Here is a 17287-nt window from a genome sequence, read left to right on the forward strand (position 1 = left end):
GATATGTTCATTGACATAAATACTTGCTTTTGAGAGATGAACTCAAGATTTTGAGTAAGTTACAGGCTTTTGCTGGTAATCTGTTTTGTGGGACTGTTTGTACAAATTGTTTTGAGAAATGCACTCACTTCTTAGCAAATAGTAAGGATGATTCGAGAAATGCACCAAAGTGACTGAGAAAAACTGTAATACAAGGGTCAAATGATTGGGTTCAATCGCAATGACTCACTTAATTATGCAGCCTGATGTCTGCTCTATCTAACTCTCTGTTGTCTGCACAAAATACTGTATATCTACAATGAATCTTGCATTCAGAGCAGCAAGTCAAGAGGCATGTAAAGGGCTATTCAATGCATAAAGAGTCTGAAAAGGTCTGCCATTGTTCAAAGTAGGGAGCAAGGCACTTGCCGTTTTAAAAGGATCTTTTCAGGTAGGCCATCAACTGATCCTGGGCCCTTCCTGGCCAGGGTGTGCCTGGGCATCTCTGATTTACCTAAGGGACCAGTCGCCCGTCCATGGGGCCACCGAGGGAGGGGGGCTGGAGAAAAGGAGGCAGCTGGTTACTGGTTGCAATGGATGAATGGATGAAAGAGGAGAAGGCTGAGAAATTACAAACAAAGGTGCTGATGAAGGTTACTGTGAGGTTAGTGTTGATCATGTCATCTTAGATCCTCTTGACCTGAGGAAGAGTTTAAGCCAGGATATAACAAAAGAGTGTTAAAACACAATACATGTTTAAACTTCATGTACACTTGACTGCTTGATAATAAGCGATTGGGATAACAGTAAGGACAATGCAGTTCTCTGGCACAAGTTAAAAGTGCAATGATAAAGAAGTTCAGGACAGATGCCAGAACGGCTGCAGTGTCCCACAGTGAAGCGGCAGAAATAAAACAGGACATAAAGAGCTGGGAACCTCCCTATAAAAGTCCTCTAAAAACATTGCCTAGACAAATATACATTCTAATATTCTGTCATCATTCATTGACTATTCAGAGCACAACAAATGACATACAGTGTTTTTACAGTGACATACTATTTTACAACTTGTCTTGCAAATGCTACTTCAACAGAAAGAGAGAGAGAACTGAATTTTAAATATATCTTTATTATAACATCTTTCTCTTAATTAACATAATTCTTTACACTTCATTCAGAAACACACACACGTTTGTTTTTGTGAAAAGTTGGGACATCCCATAGGCGTAATGGTTTTTATACTGTACAAACTGTATATTCTAGGCCCCACACCAACCCTACACCTGACCCTAACCCTCACAGGAAACTTTGTGCATTTTTACTTTCTCAAAAAAACTCATTCTGTATGTTTTATAAGCGTTTTGAAAAATGGGGACATGGGTTATGTCCTCATAAGTCACCCTCTCCTTGTAATACCTGTGTCATACCCATGTCATTATACAGAGTTGTGTCCTGATATGTCACAAAAACAAGAGCACACACACACACACACAGAGAGATATAGTATGTGTTTCTGAATGAAGTGTGAATAATAAGTGACAAATAATATCATTGTATTTTCTAATCAGTATTTTTCCTTTGGAAAATTGTTGGCTGTGATGGTAATTGCGTGACAGCTGACACCACAAAAATGTGACAATAAATCTTGGAACAGTTCACTACTTAGATTATCACAGGTGCAATTTTATATTTTTAAGAATACTTAAAGGTATACATATATATTTATACAAATTATGTATATAATGCAATTGTTAATATATTAATAATGTACTTTTATTTTGTATTATAATATTTCATTTCACACATTAAGGTTGATTGGGGTAGAAATTACGTGACAACAGAAATCACAAATTTGTCACAATAAAAAGTTAAATATATAGGCTATTTTATTGGCTCTTTGCTTATCACAGGTGCAATTTTATATTTTATTTAATTTTCAAGATATCTTAAGGGTATAATATATAAAATGCATTTGATTCAAACATTTATTACATTCGTTTTTGCCTCATACACTCATACATGAAAGAACGAGTTTGCTTTCAAAAAGAAGCTCAACAGGAAATATGGTTTAATTGCACATTTGCAGTCATACACCTTATTTTATCATTCACCATCAGAGCGTGACTGCGGAAAGTGGGCGGGGCGTCGCAAGTTTGCGAAGCCGCCTGTAAGTGAATGACAGTTCATCCATCCTCCGCTTTAACAGAGCGCGCGAGGCACATCAGGCAGGATCCGAGCGGGATTACCAAATGAAAGCTTTCACGGAATCACAATGAATTTGAACCACACATTCCAACCCACCCAGGGACTTACTGGTTATTGTATTTCATTATTTCTTTCTTTTAAACAATCACGCCTTTTCCCGCGCGTGAATGCGTCCAGATGTCGCCTGTTATAGGCTCCTAAAACGAGTTTATTATGCAGTCAAAAGCGAATTAAGGGATTTAGAAGATGGTCGCAAGGAGGCTGTTTCATGTACTGCCTGTCTTCGCTCTTACACTTTTCATCCTGGTTTTGCTGGATTTTCAACTGCGCACCCGGAGTGACCAAAAACCCACCGCGACTTTTGCGCACGAAAAGACACCATCTATATCAAGAACTACAGCTGTGAACCAACACAGAGATGTTGTTAATGACAAACAAATGCCAAAACGTCAGAACGGGAGGCAGATGAAGCCACAACCACCTTTAGGACTCAATGACATCTTCATTGCAGTGAAAACCACTGGCCGGTTCCACAAGACCCGCCTCGCTCTTCTTCTGGAGACCTGGATCTCCACGACTAAACACCACGTGAGTGTTCCTTGACTACTAATACTCCAAACGAAGAGGATTTAGTGTTAAAATGACTGATCAACCACCAGTCAGTGTTTTTTATGATGGTTCCTCCCTGATCATTTTTATGTGTCAGTGTCATAATCTTGATTTGAGATGCAGTCTCACCCAGCAACCGCTGCTGATGTCACGGGACATCTGGCAGACGTGTGCACTTCCGGTGGCATCAGCTAGAAGTTGTGTGCAAACGCATTTGTGAAAGAACAGGTGCACAACCTCAGACTTGTGTGATGCCAAAACCAAACAGGTTTGTTATGACGGTCTCACAAGAGGCACCTATTAAATTCTGCAACGCTTGTGAAGCTATTGGTTGTATATCATGCAAATAAAGTAATTTTTTTACAAGCACAGATGAGCTAATTTTATTAACGCTGGTTACCGCACCGCAAAGATTAGCCCACGAATGAGTGCACCTCTAATAAAACGCAGCAATCTGCCCCATTTCCTGTTTCGTCCGCCCTATGCTCATTTATAGACTGAGCATTTCCTGTCTGTGTTCTCTAATTCAGCAGTAGCCTTGTCACGGAGGGTTGAGATGGACTTTTAGGTCCTCTTTCTGTCACAAGCAGCAGAGCTCACAGCTGTGACCTTTGAAAGATGAACTAATGAAGATGACTGACTGAAAGGCCATTTTAATGAAGTCAAGTTTGGTTCCTTGCACTGTTTTTCTTATAATACACATTATTTGGTGGGGCAGTGAATTAAAGACATTTTAAACTCAAATAAGTTCAGGGTTTTTACCAAAGGATTATGAGTTAAAGAGATGAAATGAGTTAAAAAATGAAAATTTGATGTTTATCTGCTTACCCCCAGAGCATCCAAGATGTAGGTGACAAGATGTTTAGCATTCTATCATACTTATAATGTAAGTGGATGGGAATCACGGCTAAAATATACAATAATAATTATAATAAAAAACATACACAAGTAATACAAATTACAAATTAAAGCCTGTGGCTCGTGGCGATACATTGACGTGGAAAGTTAATTGAACAGTATTTATATCAGGGTTTTTTTTTATTGCGTGAATCAGAGGTAAAAAAAACCCAAAACAACATAAATACTGTTCTTGCACAGATCGATTGTTTTGTGTCTTTACACATCAATGTATGGTCATGAGCCACAGGGTTTCATTTGGTTTTGTTTGTGTATTTTATTGTTTTATTGCCTAAAAATAATATTACAGCATTATATGACTGACACAATGCAATGGTTTGTGTTAAAAATCTCAGTTTACTGCTGAAACAAAGTCACCTACATCTTGGATGCCCTGGGGGTGAGCAGATTTTTGGGTGAACTATCCCTTTAAGGCTTGTAGATACTGAAACCATGTCTGATTTGAAAGATCTAAAAGACCAGGCCAAGTGTGTGGTTACAGCATAGCGGCTCGGTGACTCTCAGGCAAAAGACCTGAGACATGTCATGGTCACATTTCACCGCAATATCCCCCCAAAATAAAATAACATAAATAATAATAATAATTGCACTCTGACATTTTGACATTATAAAATAAAATTAAGCACTGAAATAAACGAAAAACTAATAACATTTATTTTAAATATTAAATTAAATAAAGTAATTACTTAATTTTATAATAATAATAATAATTATTTTTATTATTATAAAAATATGTTAATACTATATTTATTACTATAAACATTATTTGAATATTTTGTTACGTGAATTAATTAAAATATTAATAAAATACTTGTAAACAATAACACATCGTTTGAATAAAAAATAAATGTATTATTTACTTGTTTTTAAAATGACAATATATATAATAATAATTGTTATTATTATTAATATAAATAATACTTATTTTATATTCAATTAAATATCAACTTATTTTTTTTAAAGATTATTATGTTGTTATTATTATGTGATTAACAATTAACACAAATAAAAAAAATCATAAAACTCTCTTCAAATTGTTTATGTAAAATAAAATTGCAATATAACATTTGTTTGTTTATTTTCTAAAATATGGCACAAATATATTTTTGACAGGTTTTGTGAGATTTTCCCACTATTTGTCAACAACCTCATTATATTTTTTATTTATGCCATTACATTTATGCTCTTATTCATTTATGCCTTGGGATTTAGTGGGATGCCAGCTGGTGTATAATATGATTTCCCACCTACTTCTGGTGTTACTTGGACCTGGTTGTTGCTTAAATTCGTGTTGCATGAGACAAAATGTTTATGAGTGAAGCCCTGGCTCCTGGCTTTAATTCAGAAAAAGTAAGACATAATTATTATTCTTGATACTTGCCAAAAAGCATAAGTTGACAGAGATTGATAAAAAAAAAATGGACCTCCATTTAAACTGTAAATGCTCGGATTTGACTGTGGCCTGCTGTAACATGACATTAAGAAGCAGAACAAAGCTGGACTGACGTACTAACACATGCTTACACACATACACACTCACAGTTTGGCAGGCGCTAACAACACAAGGAGGACTTTGGGAAGATGTTAGTGACTGGACTTGCTGTTTGTTATCACTGAGTGCCTTGTCAAAACGAATTCCCAATGTGCAACTCAGGATATAACACTTTCAAAGCAGCAGCCGTCACTCTAAATATAAGACGACAAGTGCAAAACAGTGTTGCACTGCTGATCCAAATACTTGTAGGATCAAAGAGAACGTGTGTGAAACACTTGGGGCTAAAATAACTCTTGTATGGCATACTAATATGTTTTCTCTCTCTCTCTCTCTGTGTGTGTGTGTGGAAGAAATGACTCTCAAACTTTCAGCAGTTTGCCACTCTGAAAGTCTGAAACTGGAAGGGTTTGATGTTGAGGTTTTGCGTCAGATTTTGTCTCTCAAAGAGTAGAATTAAAAAATCCCTGCTTCTGCTTTATTGCTCCTGTTTTGAATATGAGCAAATGCTGAGTGTGAGGAGGAAGTGTGTTTATCTGAAGTTTGAAGATTCAGCCTTTCCTTTTCCTCTATGTGGAGGCTATGACTAATTTTAAATATGATTACTAAACGTTAATATTTTCTGGTGAGATGTGCTTGCAAACATCCCTGCCATAGCATTGCTAGGATACTGCCTTACAGTTGCTAGGGTGTTTTAGGGTATGCTTACACAACAACAATTTTACTAAAAACATTTTTGAAAAGTGTTACGATACCCATTTAGAATGAGACACGCTCACATGGATTTGCAAAAATGACTAAAAACGCTGTATTATGCATGCCAGGCCAGTAGTTGGCGATGTCATTTCTATAGACTGAACATGTAATACGTGAATGTGCCATCATCGTTTACACAAATTCATGTTTTCTCAGTTTACGCAAAAGAATATCGGTATTGTTTTCAAAAACAGACATTTTGAAACTCGTTTTAGAATATTTGCATTTTCAGGCCCCTGTTGTCGTATAAATGAACTGCTAAAAAACATAAAAAAGTTTTCCGATTTTTATTTTTATGGTGTTGTGTAAAAAACACGTAAGATTGTTTCTAGGGTATTCTGGTACTGTAATAAATTACCTATTAATTTACAGGAAATTATTGCAGCACAGACAACAGTACATTAAATAAATCGTACAGTATCAAAATTATACTTGACAGCAAATTACGACAAAAACGTGCGTTCAGAATTAAGATACTTCATAAACTTGCAATTCAGAGAAAAAAAAGTCAGACTATTTTTTTAATTCTGAGTTTACATTTTGCAGCTCTGTTTTTTTCCCCACCACGGAATAAAAATTTGCATGATTGCAACTTTTAATCTTACAATTCTGACATTTCTCTCACGATTGAACTTTTGCAAAATCCCTCCCTCCTTCGTTACTGTTGTCTGACTAGCCATGCCACTCTTACGCCACACATCATGTTAACACAGTAGAAAATACACCATGGAGTAAAGAGGAAACTGACCAAACGCTGTCAGACAAGACAAAGCAGATCACTTCTGGTACGTTGTGATTGGTCAGATCACCTGTCAATCAAGCTCCCTGCAAAGGTTCAGCTGACAGCAAATTATTGCAAAAACATGCATTCAGAACTGCAAGAACTTGTAATTCTAAGAAAAAAGCCTGAATTTGTAAAATAAAACTCCCAGAATTCTGCCTTCGGAGTTTACATTTTGCAGTTGATTTTTTTTAAAAATCTTACAATTTAGACTTTTTTTTTTCTCACAATAACGTGTTCATATCTCACAATTATGACTTTTTGATTCTTTTCAAAATTGTGAGAGATAAACTAAAATTTCTAAACACATATAACTAAAAATTCTGGGAAAAAATATTCATATTCAAGTTTATAACTGTCATTTTTATAGTAGGTGGTTGCTAGGACATAATTTAGTGGTTGCTAGGGGGGGGGTCTCTATTCTAGTCTGTTGATATGGCTTCCATCTCTTGTTCGAAGTACGTTTTTGAGTTTTTTTCTCCATTTCATTTAATCTGCCAAGCAGAAGTTATAAATTAGATTTCTTTGGAAAGTACGACAAACCATGAGAGTTATTTGCCAGTGTTTAATGCACACGATTAGGGGTTTGTTCAAAGTACATTTCAAGCTCCAACAGCGGGTTTTTAAGCACAGGATGTTGTTTGTGCTCGTCAGTTTTGCTGCTTCTGTTTGTGTGTCCTTTGCCTCTGTGCCAATAAGAGGAAGTGACAGCCGCAGACTGCATTTTGAAACAATGACAAAACGGAAGTCTATCTTAACAGAGGAAGTCTTAAGCTGGGGAAACAGGAACATAGTGTGAAACAACAAGTCCGGCACTTTTAACAAATGTAAGAAAAGAAAAAAAAAAACTGAGCAAAGACTCTTTTTCATTGTAAGATTTTGTAACTGTTGCAGACTAGTACTGTTTTGTGTTTGTTTTTCGTGATGTAGTATGTCTTTATTTGGCTTTGAAAGCCTTTCATGATCAGTTTTGGATGCATCTGCATTTAACGTCCATCACATTATTAGCCATTTCAGAGATTTGTGCCATTTTCTTATCCCATTCCTCCAATTCGTGCTTATTTCTTTCCCTCTCAAGTTGCGAATAGCCTACAAAATATATAGGCGCCTAGTCTACGAGTTTCACTTTTGTTACGTTTCACTCTTGTTACGTTTCACTCTTTGTTTATCTCCAGACTGTGTTTTATAAGCCACTGTGATCAGCCGCTCCACTTTAGCTGAAATGAGCGCTAAAGATCCACCCTTATGATTTATGAAGGAGCTCAGGGTTTGAGTGGGCTGTTTCCGCTCGCTCTGGCCCATTGGGTTTGATGGCCGCAGCATTGATCTGCGCGCTTTGATTATTCTGCTTGTACTCAAGGGTGGAGCGGCTCGTAGACTTACAATATGAGCTGTCTGGAGCACCTAGACGTCGTAATGAAGCTAAACTTTCAAAGTGACATCTCAACTGCATCACGCGGAACATTAAAGGCTCTAGCAGGAGTGAGGTGTGTGTGTGTGTGTGTGTGTGCGTGTGCGTGTGTGAGACAGAGAGAAAACGGATGAGCAGAGGAATATGGTCGCGGCTGACCACAGATAGGATGTGTTGCTGTCTAGCAGGAAATTGCTCCCAAATCTGCTCATCTCAGTCAGGTTGAGGGACGTTTAAAAAAAAAAAAAAAAAAAAAAAAATACACATTAGTTTTTTTAGGGGGTTAACAAACGACACTGAAAATCTTCATTAACTATATTTTATTATATATAGGCTGATCTACATTCTGAGGTTGTATAGGCCTATTACGAGTATTATTGGTTCATGACGAATTGCTTTTGTTTTTCTTTCAGTCATTTATGGGCGAAATGCCTCTGCTAAATGCGTATCTAAATAATAATAGTAATAATAATCTATCTATCTATATTAATAATATATAAGTGACATGACATACAGCCACTGAACCCCCAACTGCTTTTTGAGAATTCGTGTTCTGCATTTAAAACAAACTCGAACCCACAACCTTAAGGTTAGGAGTCAAACTCTCTAACCATTAGGCCACAACTTCCCCCTATATAGCCTCAACCCATTCAGAAGTACTAGTGCTTGCATAGAAGCATTATATATTTTATGTTTTAAAAATTCTCAACGGTAGTGTTTAGACACTTTCACACAAAGAGCAGTTTTGTTGTCCCTCTTTGAGACAACATTGGTAATTACAAACCAGAGTTCTAATGGCAAAACTGGGAACACAGATGCTCTGAGGCCTCCTGGTGCACCTGCTGTTGTCTCGCAGTGGTTTATGATGGGAGTTTGGATATTACTTTCCTCATAAGACCACCAGGCTCTCATTGCACCATTCCACAATTAATATGCCGGTTTTGCCTCATGAATTTATGTTTATGTTTCACTTCTGCAGACGTACATCTTTACAGACAGTCCAGATGAAGACATCTCCTCTGAAGGTAGATCAACTCTCTTCTGCAGGATTGATATGAGCTTTTGAATCTTTGCCTTGAGCTCAACGCATGTGTCTTTGCTCTCAGGATTTAACATAATTGTTACTGACTGCCCGCCTGAGCACAGTCATCAAGCTTTATCCTGCAAGATGGCTGCCGAGTACGACCACTTCATGGCTTCTGAAAAAAAGTGAGTTTTTATTTTCTAATTGTATGTATTGTGTATGTTGACTTTTGTATTTACTATTTTATTTGACAAATTCACATCTATCTATCTATCTATCTATCTATCTATCTATCTATCTATCTATCTATCTATCTATCCATCCATCCATCCATCCATCCATCCGTCCATCCGTCCATCCATCCTTCCGTCCGTCCGTCCGTCTGTCTTTAAATATATTTTACATATGAAAATTATTTATATATAAAAACTTGATTTAAAATATACCTGTCATTTTGTGTATAATGTTATATATATATATATATATATATATATATATATATATATATATATATATATATATACAATTATTAAGGCAAATAGCAAATACATTTTAGTTTTAACAGTCAAGCACAAAAATGAAATCTAAACAAATATCTCCAAAAGTTTCCTTAAGATTTAGTCTGCACATAAAACATAAGTGCAGACTAAGTCTTAAGGAAACTTTTGTCTTGTCTCCTGAGGCCTGGAGGGTGAAATGAGCAAAATAATGCAGCACATTAAATTGTCAATGCAATGCAATACTGTCTATAAAAAACGTACATAACTTCTAAATTAATGTATATGAATCAAATATAATTTTGTAAATTGTATACACAATAATGAACAAAACAGCATCAAGTATTGCTTAATACAAAGAGCTGAAGCACCAGTCACACAGATTGCATTAAAAACATATGAGACACAGTGGAATGGAATAAAACCTCCATAAATTTGCAATGTGTTTTCTAAGGGTTTAAACTCTTTTAACTTTGCAAGAGTGCAGCAGTCATATTTGTCCGTCTAAAAAATGCTGAATATACCTTGCTACTCCTAAAATACTCCATCATTTTTGGTCATACAGATAAGAGTTATACATCTTTCGAATATGTAAAGACTCTATGTTTATTTGTGTGCACTCACAATAACGACAAAACATTGCACTTTTGTAAAATAAAGAAAGCACAGAGGATGCACTTTCTGGTGTCTTGGTCTCTGTGAACTTGAGCGCAAAACTCCGAAACTCTGTGTTACTTGGCTTACAAAGAGGAAAACATATCTATAGAAAGCAAAATTTCTACTTTCAAATTTACCAATTCAAATAAAAAACAAATATTCTCAGATTATGTAATCCTTATGAAACATACATACAGGCTCGTCCACTGTGAAGATATAATGATTTAAATAGGTTATTAATAAATGTGCGATTAGTTGACTAATGCTTAAAATTAACGACTACTAATCAACCAGAAAAATCTTTTGTCGAGTTTATATATATAAACTTTTAAATAATTTATTATTAATTTCCACAGGTGGTTGTGTCATGTTGATGATGATAACTACCTGAACCCTGGAGCCCTTCTGTCTCTCCTGATGGCCTTCCCAGTGGACAGCGATATCTATGTGGGCAGACCAAGTCTGGATCGCCCGATGAGAGCCCAGGAGCTGCTGGAAGGAAATAAGACGGTCAGTTCATTGATATTTTCTTACCAACTTTTTTCTGCCATGAACGTGTAGCAAAAGAGTCTTTTCCTTCAGGGATCAATCAGTGATTAGAGCTTTATTGCTTATTGATCTGGACAATTCTGTCTGGTCTTTTAATATATAGCCAGAGAGAAAAACTGTCAATGCTTTCGGGGGAATTAATCCAATCATGTACAATGTGTGATGGCAGTCATTTGAGTGTGTGTTTTCCTAGCCATGCTGTCTTTGGAGCTGCTCCCTCAGTAATGTGTGTTTGTGTGAGGTCTACAGGAACAGACAAGCCGTTCAGTTCAGTTTTCCTCATCCTTTCTTTCCTTCTGTTTCTCTGCTCTGCTGATCTCTTTGGTCACAGAGGCACCCAGGTAATAAAAATGAAACCTGTCTTTTCATTTCTACCACCTTGCCGGACTCTACTTCTGTTTGATGCAAAAAACACAAATTCCTTGTAATATTGTAGATTTGTTTATTTCTTTGTCTGATGATTAGGACACAAAACCTGCCAAAAACAACATGTCTGCTTCATATTTACAGTTGGGGTCAAAAGTTTACATCCCCCTTTCAGAATCTAATTTTTGTAAATTATTTTACCAAAATAAGAGTGATCATACAAAATGCATGACATTGTTTATTTAGTACTGACCTGAATAAAATATTTCACATAAAAGATGTTTACGTATAGGGACTCATATGCAACTATTACAGAAGGTTCAAACGCTCTCTGATGCTCCAGAAGGAAAAACCATGCATTAAGACCTGAGAGGTGAAAACTTTTTGAATTTGAAGATCAGGTTAAATTTAACTTATTTTGTCTTCTTGGAAACATGTAACTATCTTCTGTATACATTAAAGGGCAGTACTAAATAAAAAAAGGTTATTTAGGTAAAATAAGGTAAATGTACATGTACAATGTGCTTGTAGTGTTCGGCCAATCACAATGCACTGGGTCAGTTGGCCAATCAAAGCAGACTGCGTTTGTCAGAAGGAGGGACTTACAATAAAGTAAAGTATTTGAAAAATAATGTGTTTTTTGAACATTAAAGAATGTCAACATATTCTGTTACACCAAATACACAAAATAATGATCTTTAAAAAAAGCATCATATGACCCCTTAAGAAATGAAATGCCGCTGTTTGTTGCTTGGAGATGAACAGTTTTGCTTTGCCTTTATATTTTTGTTGGCAAAACTGAGCAAAACAGACAACATTACGTCTAAAATAACATAATATTACCTTCTTATTTACTGAACTGTTGTGTAAGATCAGTAACACATTTGCACATACTTATGAAGTATTCTAATTTGTTGAGATCGTGAATTGGTGGCTTTTTGTTAAATGTGAGCCAAAATCATCACAATTAAAAGAACCAAAGACTTAAACTACTTCAGTCTGTGTGCACTGAATTTATTTAATACACAAGTTTCACAATTTGACTTGAATTACTGAAATAAATGAACTTTTCCACGACAGTCTAATTTATTGAGATGCACCTGTATATATATATAATTTGAAACAAGTTTTTTTTTTACCCCTTTTTTTAGTTCTGGGTTTACTTTCTAAGTAAAGTTCTAGTAAGTTCTAAATTTCAAATGTATTTTGTGTGCTAAATCTTTCTCAGTTGAAGACTCAAAGCCCTGCTGAATATAAACTGCTGTGTTGTTCTAGGGAACACATCCTGATCCGTCTTGTCTGCCTCTCTGCGTGTCCTCTGTGTTGGTTATGTCCACATTTATATGTCTGGCCGGACAGGCCACAGCTCCCTACAGGGGAGGAATAGGCCTACGGTTGAAAGGATGAGAGGACAGAAAAGGGCTGCATGTTACCTTGAGGGTAATGGCCACATGGAGTAATGAAGGGAGGGATAAGTGAATGGGTGGACGAGTAGATGGAAATGGTCAGATTTATGTCCCTGTCGCATATGATGCTCCGCAGAATCCCACATGAAAACAAACCTGCACAGAATTTAATCTAAGCCAAGAAATTAAGAGCAGTGAAAAGCTTTCAGAGGGAGAGAAATTAATGGTGGAAAGAGATTCAAATTTGAATTTAAGGAAATAGAACATTAAAATGGAATGACATTTAAATACATTGTATACAACAGTTTTTCCATTATTAGTGGATATTTAGACTCTTTTTATATGTTATGTTACGTCAGTGGGCGGTGACAAATGTCTATGAAACAATTGATTTATTCAAAAAGCCTATATTCGAGGTCTTTATAATAGGTTCATTGAATTAGTCACGCAACACATTCATTTAAAACATTGAATAATTAAGAAACAAAACAGTGACTGTCTCTATGAATGAGCCAATTAAACATTTATCCAACTGCTTCGTTCAAAAAGCTGAATCATGCAAAAGAGGTGACCATTTTTTTATGAATGAGCCAATGAATCATGAATTAAACTGATTCATTCATGAACACTAAATCATTCAGGAACAAAACAAAGGAGCACTTTACATTATATATTATTATTATAAATTAATATTTTTGTTCAAATGTATGAAATTACGTAATTACATAAGATATATACATATTTTACCACAAGCATTTTTAGTTTCAAATGTATGAAATTACTGTATATTTGACCCTTTGCTCAAAGTTTTCTGAGAAATCTGCTTTTGAGGTTCATCTGCAAGTCTTTTTGCTAAAATACCTTCTCTAGGTGAGGCTTTATACTCAAAACCTCAGCGAGTCTCCACATGTTCTGCTGTACAACTTTCACACACTGACCGATTGCACCACTACAACTTCAGATTGTTTAGAGGTTTGATTCTTTAATCATAAGGAACTGTACTGATAAGATGTGAAAATGCAAGATATTTTCTTGAAATTGTCATGTATGTGCAGAATTTATAGAGCTGATGCGGAAGCTGACTGGTTGGCTTTTTTGTTTCAGAGGGACGTCCGTTTCTGGTTCGCCACAGGAGGGGCTGGTTTCTGTCTGAGCAGGAAGCTGGCAGAGAAGATGGCACCCTGGGCAAGGTGAGGCCTGATTCAGCGTGTGTGTTTGACTTTGATTTTGAGGCCATTTCATGCATATGTTGGTACTTGTGCCTTGATCACAAAAGGTACCTCAGTTGTTTCTCCTAGACAGCAATGAGTCTAAATTAAGAGTATAAGAGTGTTAGTCATGTGTCTCTTTTTGCAGTGGTCCCAGGTTCGAGCAAACCTCCGCTGTGATCATGTTGCCTGATGACTGTACGGTAGGCTTTATAGTTGAGAGGCGTCTGGGAATCTCAATGGTCCATAGCAACATGTTTCACTCTCATCTGGAAAACCTACTTCTTCTTGCCCCTAGCGATATCCCAAAACAGGTGAGATTTTTAAATGGTGGCTGTCAGTATTGCTTCTATTTAAGTATTAAAGTGTAGATATGGAAATTAATGATAGCATCTTTTGACTCTTGACAGAAGTCAGCAAACATTCAGGCAAACATTCACAACACCTTAGCATATAGCAACTTTACCACAGCTCGAATTATGCTAAATGTTGAAAAGAAATGATCAGAATCATTTTCTAAGCATGTTTTGAACCACATAGAGCACCCTAGCAAACACTTAGACTACCACCGCAATCACCTATCATTGACCTAGAAACATCTACTGTAGAATACCTTAGCATCCACCTAGCAAAGTGCTAACAATCACTCAGACAAGCAATCAAAACAACTTAGCATATTTTGCAACTTTATCACAGTTAATTTTAGCTCAAAGAACTGGACAGTAAAATTTGAACTTAAATAACAGCAGCATTTTTTTTACATCAGATATCAGAAGGCTAATATTTCACTTCCAAAACTGGATGCTAATATTTTACCACCGAAAAACTGGATGCTAATATTTTACCACCAAAAAACTGGACGCTAATATTATACTACAAAGAAATGAGTGTTAATATTTTCCCTCAAAGAACTCGATGCTATTTAAAAAACAACAACAACAACTAGATGCTAATATTTTAACTCATAGAACTAGATGCTATTTAAAAAAAAAAAAAAACAAGTAAATGCCAATATTTTACCTCTAAGAACTGAAGGCTAATATTTTACCTCATAGAACTGGATGTTAATACATTTAGCTGTCAAAATACATTAATGCCCAAAATTAGATGGCTAGTTAAAATCAGACTACTTTTCAATTCTAACAGCATGTTATCTATTCTTCCTGTTTGTTTCTCTAACACTGAAGGTGACTCTCAGCTACGGATGGTTCGAGAATAAAATGAACAGTGTTGAGCTAAAAGGAGTTTTTACCAAAGATGAAGATCCGTCCAGGTTAGTCATACACACACCTTCACACACCCACAGGCCCTTTGGATACAGATTTGTTATTTATGACTAAAAAAATGACGCATACTGCCGCTAACTCCACTTTCCACTTTCTTTTCATTCAAGACAAATTATCAGTCAAATAAGAGCTAAAGTAAGATAAAGCCGCTTTAACTAATGTAAAAGCATGTTATCCCTCTACTAAAATTCCTGAAATCTAATTTAATGCTAATGTTTGTATGTTTATCTGTAAAATATGCTTACCACAGTGAGTTCGGTATCTTCTCACACATCTTTCTGCCTGTGCTAGCATTAAACACCCAAGCCTTTTCTGTTATCACCACAAATCCATGCTTACACACTTCGTGAGCAGACATCTCTTACGGCAGTTTAAGAGCACTTCCTAGTACATCTAAATCAGCTTAATCTGAAAACATTTGTCTGTATTGCCAAACTCTTCACAGCCTAAAAGGTTTTGCGTTTTCCTCAAGGGATAATGCAAACTTGTTTTTGAGACCCAGTAAAGTTCGGTTCTTGCTTAAGATTTCTAAAACTTTAACTATGGCTCGAAGCCAAACTCATAAACCAAACTAAGCCTTTTCATTTTTTTTTTTTTTTTAAAACTCACTATAGATTGTGAATATTATGCATTTAAAGTGTGCTTACCCAAAAATGAAATTCTTTCGTTAATTACATGTCATCCCGATTCCGCAAGACCTTCATTCATCTTCAGAACACAAATTAAGATATTTTTGATGAAATCCAAGGCTTTCTGACCCTTCATTGACAGCAAGGTTCCTACCAAGATCAAGGCAAAGAAACGTAGTAAGGAAGTCATTAAAATCCTCCATGACATCAGTGGTTCAACCGTAATTTTAAGAAAGCCTTTTTTTTTTTTCTTTGCGCACAGAAAGTATTCTCATAGCATTGTAAAATTACGGTTGAACCACTGATGTCACATGGACCATTTTAACAAAGTCCTTACTACATTTCTGTGCCTTTGTAGTGGTAGGACCCTTGCTGTATATGGAGGAGCAGAGAGCTCTCGGATTTCATCAAAAATATCTTAAATTGTGTTCTGAAGATGAACGAAATGTCTTACGGGTTTTGAAGGGGTGAGTAATTAATGACACAATAAGTATTTTTGTGTGAACTATCCTTTTAAGAAATTCTTAGCTAATGTTGTTCTGTTTTTTTGTTGTTGATTTTTGTTTTCAGGTTCAGGACAGTCCATTGTCTGCTGTATCCTACAACACGTTGGTGCCCTGTAGCCCTCAAAAGTGCCTTGTCATGGAATCAACATGTTCTCCCATGATGCAATAGGCTGATTGGACAATAATCATGTATAATGTGACAATTTCAATTCAAAGTGTCTTTAAAAAACATTTGCAATTGAAAAGTCCAAAGAGGCAACAATAGCCGAAAGCACTGCATGTTGGCCAAACGAGGAAACTGAGAAACCTCAACCTTTAACTGAGCCATCATTGTTATTAAAATTGGAAGTGTAACTTCTGTCTACATGCTGCACATTTTAGTTATTATATTTTCATATGATTCCTTGAATGCTTAATATATTCGTAATTATTAAATACCACATCTCTGTCAATGCACTGTGTATTTGTTTGTAAGTGTAAAATGCCTTACAATCAGTTGACTTGATGAATTTGTTTTGAAAAATTTCAAATCAAATGATTTTGAACAGTATTCAGATTTGTTTCTTTCCATTATCACTCGTATTCTTGTATTTGCACTGTAGCATTTGGATTACTGTAATATATTTGTACTGTATGATTGATATGAAGCACTTAAGTAAAATATGTTTTGAGATACATTTTCATAAATTTCTATGTAAATACAAATTATTTTCATGTATAATTAATCTGAATTATTTCCTAACTCAAATATATCTATTGCAATGTATTTGTTTGAATTTTTCAGAAAGCTAACAGCGATAACACCAGCATTAAAAAATATTTTAAAATAAGTTGCGCTCGAAACTTACTTTCAGTCAGCAGTGAGTGTTTGAAATAATTCGATACAATGTGGATTATATTCACCATACAAGGCAGAAATATTCATAAGCGATGCGAAAGACTTTGCACTAATGTTACCATAGTAAACATCGTAATTACGACCACTTGAAGATATCAGACATCAGCTTC

At 35.7% G+C, this 17287-nt stretch overlaps 1 protein-coding gene across 1 annotated transcript; it reads left to right on the top strand.

Annotated features, from left to right (window-relative positions):
* Positions 1-2165: 2165 nt before the first annotated feature.
* On the top strand, positions 2166-17045 carry LOC113040249 (beta-1,3-N-acetylglucosaminyltransferase manic fringe-like). Its single transcript, XM_026198584.1, has 8 exons — positions 2166-2772; positions 9131-9176; positions 9258-9360; positions 10686-10839; positions 13755-13840; positions 14007-14172; positions 15046-15131; positions 16344-17045. Exons 1-8 carry the CDS (start codon positions 2431-2433, stop codon positions 16438-16440), a joined length of 1080 nt encoding a protein of 359 aa, XP_026054369.1. The 5' UTR covers positions 2166-2430; the 3' UTR covers positions 16441-17045.
* Positions 17046-17287: the final 242 nt, after the last annotated feature.

This window comes from Carassius auratus, chromosome 22, assembly GCF_003368295.1.
Source record: "Carassius auratus strain Wakin chromosome 22, ASM336829v1, whole genome shotgun sequence".
In the NCBI taxonomy this organism is placed as follows: Eukaryota; Metazoa; Chordata; class Actinopteri; order Cypriniformes; family Cyprinidae; genus Carassius; species Carassius auratus.